This window comes from Pelodiscus sinensis, chromosome 26 (assembly GCF_049634645.1).
Source record: "Pelodiscus sinensis isolate JC-2024 chromosome 26, ASM4963464v1, whole genome shotgun sequence".
Lineage (NCBI taxonomy): Eukaryota > Metazoa > Chordata > Testudines > Trionychidae > Pelodiscus > Pelodiscus sinensis.
The window spans coordinates 4939692-4945691 of NC_134736.1; the positions used below are offsets into that span (position 1 = coordinate 4939692).

At 49.0% G+C, this 6000-nt stretch overlaps 1 protein-coding gene across 1 annotated transcript in view; it reads right to left on the reverse strand.

Moving 5' to 3' along the window:
* Positions 1-1257, reverse strand: part of OAF (out at first homolog) — a 28976-nt gene extending 27719 nt beyond the window's left edge. Inside the window, exon 1 of the mRNA XM_075909804.1 lies at positions 699-1257. Coding sequence (XP_075765919.1) covers positions 699-923 — 225 coding nt within the window. The 5' untranslated portion in view covers positions 924-1257. The remainder of the gene's footprint in view (positions 1-698) is intronic.
* Between the last annotated feature and the right edge of the window lie 4743 nt (positions 1258-6000).

Sequence of the window (6000 nt, forward strand, 5' to 3'; positions counted from 1 at the left end):
CAGCTCACACTCCCCAGGTGTCCCTAAGGGGGTGAGGGGAGGGGAGAAAGCTCAGAGGGCACCAAACCCCTCCCCGCTGGGGCACACCCTAGAATAGATCCTGGGAGCAGGGGGTGTCAGACCCATTTCAGCTTCCCAGGCCTGATCCATCATTTTCTGGGAGCAGGGAGAGGCTGAGCCCCTCTTCCCCCCATGCTAGGTCCCTCCCTCCACTGTGGGGTCTGAGTTCCTCAGCCCTCCCATCCCCAGTCCCTCCCCCTCTGTGGGGCCCAAGCCCCTCTGCCCCCCATCTCTGGTTCCTTCCCCTCTATGGGGTCCAAGCCCCCCTGTTCCCACTCCCCACTCCCTCCCTCTCTGTGGGGTCCAAGCCTCCCTGCCCCCACTCCCTGGTTCCTTCCCCTCTGTGGGGTCCAAGTCCCCCCCCGTGGGGTCCAAGCCCCTCCGCCCCCCATTCCCGGTCCCCCCCCTGTGGGGTCCAAGCCTCCCTGCCCCCCTCCCCGGTTTCTCCCCCTCTGTGGGGTCCAAGCCCCCCCCCGTGGGGTCCAAGCCTCCCTGCCCCCCTCCCCAGTTCCTTCCCCTCTGTGGGGTCCAAGCCTCCCTGCCCCCCATCCCCGGTCCCCCCCCTCTGTGGGGTCCAAGCCTCCCTGCCCCCCATTCCCGGTCCCCCCCCTCTGTGGGGTCCAAGCCCCCCCGCGGACCTGTCGGAAGTCGGCCGTGAGGGTGATGAGGGTCCCGTCCCCCTTGCGCAGCTCCAGGCCGATGCAGTCGGCGCCGCTGTCCGCCTGCAGACTCTCCTCCGTCACCTGCCCATCGGGCAGCCGCACCCGCACCCGCAGCTCGGCCAGCGCCCCGGGGCCCGCCCAGCCGGGGAGCAGCCGCAGCAGCAGCAGCAGCGCAGGGAGCCGGCAGCCCGGGGCGCGCATCCCCGGCAGCGGCAGCCCCCCGCGCCCAGCCCCGCGCCCCTCACCCGCCCCGGGGCGCCCCCCGCGAAGTTTCCAAACTTCGGCGGAAAGTTTGGCGGCGCCCCCCGCCCCGGGCCGCCTCCCCCTAGCGCCCGCTGCCCTGCCCGGCTCCGCGCTGCCTGCACTCCGGACAGCACATGGGCTGCGGCGCGCACTTTACACCGCCCGGCGCATCCGTGCGGTTGCCCGCACTGAGTGCCAGGGGCTGGGGCCCTCCCCGCTGGGAACCGCTTTGCCTCCCTCCTGCCCTGCCGCCCCCTCTCCCCCGGCAGCCCGGCCCCAGCCTCCCGCTGTCCCTTACTTGGGGCTCTGGGGCTGTTTTTCGCTTTTCATTCAATCCCCCGCCGTCACTTCCTTCACTAAACACAACCCACAGAGACCTGCCTTAAAGAGACAGCACCTCGCCCTGTGTGAAAGGCAAACCCACAGCTGTTCCCCAGCAGCCAAAGAGGGGCAGAGGGGGAAGGGAAAGAGGAAAAGGCAGCTTGGTGGAACAGTTCTGTCTCCTCCAAACACCCCCCACTCACTCTGTCCTCTGGATTCATGATCATAGAGTCAGCGAACACTAGAACTGGAAGGGACCTGGAGAGGTCATCAGTCCAGTCCCCTGCCCTGACAGCAGGACCAAGCACCATCTAGACCTTCCCTGACATGTGTCTGTCTAACCTGCTCTAAAATATCTCCAGTGATGGAGATTCCACAACCTCCCTAGGCAACTTATTCCCGTGTTTCACCACCCTGACAGCTAGGAAGTTTTTTGATGATTTACACTGTCTGGGACCATTTTCCCTTGGCGGTAAATCCAGATCCACGCTGCAAGTTTCTCTTTCTTTCCCACAGCCAGACATGGCTTTGCCCTTTCATTCTGAAATAAACAATATTGAGAAGCTGTCGGGTAAACAAAGCCAGCAGAGCAACTGAGAAAAAGGTTCATTTCTAAATGTGGAATTGTACATTGACAAAATTCACTGAACATGCTAACTCTTATGAGCGACCAGAGCCAAATTCAAAGGTCCGTGTGGATGCAAATGTCACATATGCTGGCCCTTGCAATGTTCCTCTTACACCAGTATAGATTTTCTCTACTGTCCCTTACTTGAGCGCACCCCCGTTTACCAGAACATATTACCTACAAGCCTACCCATTGCTTTTGAATCTATCCCACAGATTCTTGCCCTGAATTGGTTACAATGTAAGTTTCCAGATCTGCACTTGGCTTACATTCAGTTCTTCAATCAATTCCAGATGGGCAGACATTTGTAACCCGTGCAAAGCCCCGTTGCTTTCCAGGAGGATCTGACCACAGGATCAGGGCCTAAACTCAGATGAATCACATTCCACACAGAGGACAGTGAGCTATTGCTAGACGTGGGAAAAGACATAACTCTCAGCCCAGAACAAAACTCCAGAGAAAACTCCCCTTTGCTTTACTCTAGCCGCCTTGCAGTCCTGGGAGGAAGAGATAATTAAGTCCAGACACGAAAAGAGAGGGAGGTCAACGAGGTGGAAAAGATACCAGGAGATTGTTCCAAAGGGTTGAAGCTGCAGAATTGGCTCTTGCATGCAGAGCAGAGACATTATGAAAAGGGATCCAGAGTGCACCACTGTCTGATACAGGGAAAAGAGGAAATTCCCTGAGGCCAGCTAGAACAAAACCTTGGGGGGAGGAGGAGATTCCAGAATGATGAGCCATATTCTACTCACATCACCGTGGAGTTAAGAACATAAGGGTCTGTCTACACTGCCACCCTACTTCGAACTAGGGTGGCTAATGTAGGCACTGGAAGTTGCAAATGAAGCCCGGGATTTAAATATCCCGGGCTTCATTTGCATCTTGCTGGGCGCCGCCATTTTTAAATCCCCGTTAGTGCGGACCTCGTTCTACGAGGAGTAACAGTAGTTCGAATTAGAGAGCCTAATCTGAACTACCTACTCCGTGCCGCGTGTAGCCGCGGGCACGGAGCCGCACTAACGGGGATTTAAAAATGGCGGCGCCCGGCAAGATGCAGATGAAACCCAGGATATTTAAATCCCAGGCTTCATTTGCAACTTCGAATGCCTACATGAGCCACCCTAGTTCGAACTATGGTGGCAGTGTAGACAGACCCTAAGAGCGGCCATATTGGGTCAGACCAAAGCTCTATCTAGCCCAGTGTCCTGTCTTCTAAGAGTGGCCAATGCCAGGTACCACAGAGGGAGTGAACAGAACAGGGAATCATCAAGCAATCCCTCTCCCATCACCCATTCCCAGCCTCTGACAGAGGCTAGGGACAGTATCCCTGCCCATCCTGGCTAAGAGCCATTGATGGATCTATCCTCCATGAATTCATCTAGTTACCAGCTACTCCAGATTCCATTTCAGGAAGACTCTCTCATCACAGAGATCTCTTGAAATTTCATTGTTGTACCTTTGTTGAAATTGTTCAGCTGCTGAATATAGATCTTCATCACTTAGTTCTCTGAACTCCCAAAGGGATCCAAATAGGGTACAAATTTGTTGCAGTGACTCAAATCAACGTGTAAAATATCAACAACACCACAACACCCATTGACGTGATAAAGCCTTTCTTCATCAGCTTGAGATGTTAGTCTGTGATTGGTGGAAAATTCAGATGAAATATCAATACCCAGTGCTGACTCAGAAAGGATTGCATCCTATTGATCACAAATATTTTGAATATCTTTAAAAAGTCATTTAATCTTATCCCTCTCAACATTTAATGTATCATTGAAGCATGCAATTACAAGATTAGTTTTGTGGATCATTTTTAGCAGCTTCATCCACATGGATGACATTAAAATGCATTAACATTTGATTGCATACTTCTGAATTGACTTAAGCTAACTCTAACCCTATGCTGTGAGAGTAAGAGATTCAAGCTCACTTCAAGTTTCTCTCACAGAGTTCAAATGCTGTGCAACTGATTTAATGAAATCAATTAGTGCTGATCATCTCGTTATCGACATGCTGTGAAAGGAAACAGGCAAATGCTGCTTCAGAATTTCCCACTTTCAAGGACTACTACTGAAGAGATTGCAGGATTGTTCCAAAGTACATGATTGCTTCCTTGCATGATTCAGCACAATCAATGCCAACGAGATTTAGTGTGTGGTTGCCACAACTGGAGAAAATACAGTTTGGATTTTGCTCAAGAAGGACTGCTTGTACTCCATTGAACTTCCCGGCTGAATTGGATCCATTGTTATAGGCTTGGCCAATGCGGACTTGAAAATTTAATTTGAAGCCTTCCAGAATATCTAATACACTAGGGGCAATTTTTTCCAGGTTTTTTTTTCATGAAATTATCAAACAAAGTGAATAGTTCTTCAACTGAAACCTTTGAACTTCCTGCAATTTTAACTTTCTGAACAGCCAAGGTCATCTCTTCTTTATGAGAACAGTCTGGAGTTGCATCCATAATAATTGAAAAGTTCTTCACGTCATATCTCTTCAAGAATTACTGTTTGCTCAAATGTCCCACATAGCCCAATAAACTCATTTTGTATTGTAGTAAAAAGATAATGGGCTTGCATGCATTTTCTGTTCTCTTATTATTCACGAACACACTTAACATGGCCTGATAAAATAGGGTCATATTTGCTGAGAAGCTCAAGTATACCAAGAAAGTTTCTGTTTGTAGGGTCACCAATACATTGACTGGAACCAAACAAAGCCAATCCCCATTCAGAAAGAAAGAAAACGAATGACATTCAGCATGCGCTCAAGGAGGTTTTCAGTTATCAGTTTCTGTGTTTATTTCACTCAGGAGTAAGTTTTCAATTGAACTGTCAGCTAGTGCTGCTCTACGAGCTGATTTCCATGTAACAGTGATCTTTATGCAATACTGAAGTTTCACGTGCAGGTATTTGGTCTTTAAACTTCTTCCAACCTCTACTGATGCTCCAACTGAATGGATTTGCATATTCTCTTTCGAATCTTCCCCGTAGTCTAGATGAGCCCTCAGCGTTTACCATATCAGGCTCAGCTGTAAACTACCTCTTCGTCCAGTTTTAGATTCACCTTTAAAGGCTTTATTGTGATAAACTTTTAATTCTAGTTGTTTAATAAACTTTATATCTAATCTGGAAATTGCCCCATGTTCACATTAATAATAATGCACCAGTTGTTAGAGGAATTTAATAACGGGATCAAGTTAGACAAAATTTCTAGACTTTGGAATAAGGCTATAAGGGCTGTAGTAACTAACACTCCCAAACTGTTGTTATATAATATTAATTGCAAGGTATATACAATTAAAATGTTGTATAACCAATAGCCTCTAGAGAATTAATTTATTCTGTGTTTCTGTGTTTTAAAAGAACCCCTTTATAACAATGAAGTGAAGATATGAAAGTGGTACAAGTAAGAGACGGTGAAAGCAACAGAGTGAAGCAGCAGCAAAGATTTTAAAGCCAATAGTTATTTCTCGTAGAAAAAACACCTCACCCATTAGACGGTGACCATACTGATCATAGAATCATAGAATCATAGAATAATAGGACTGGAAGGGACCTCAAGAGGTCATCGAGTCCAGCCCCCTGCCCTCAAGGCAGGATCAAGCTCCGTCTACACCATCCCTGACAGATGTCTATCTAACCTGTTCTTAAATATCTCCAGAGAGGGAGATTCCACCACCTCCCTTGGCAATTTATTCCAATATTTGACCATCCTGACAGTTAGGAATTTTTTCCTAATGTCCAATCTAAACCTCCCCTGCTGCACTTTAAGCCCATTACTCCTTGTCCTGTCCTCAGAAACCAAGAGGAACAAATTTTCGCCTTCCTCCTTGTGACACCCTTTTAGATATTTGAAAACCGCTATCATGTCCCCCCTTAATCTTCTTTTTTCCAAACTAAACAAGCCCAGTTCATGAAGCCTGGCTTCATAGGTCATGTTCTCTAAACCTTTAATCATTCTTGTCGCTCTTCTCTGTACCCTTTCCAATTTCTCCACATCTTTCTTGAAATGTGACGCCCAGAACTGGACACAGTACTCCAGCTGAGGCCTAACTAGTGCAGAGTAGAGGTGACGGTGACA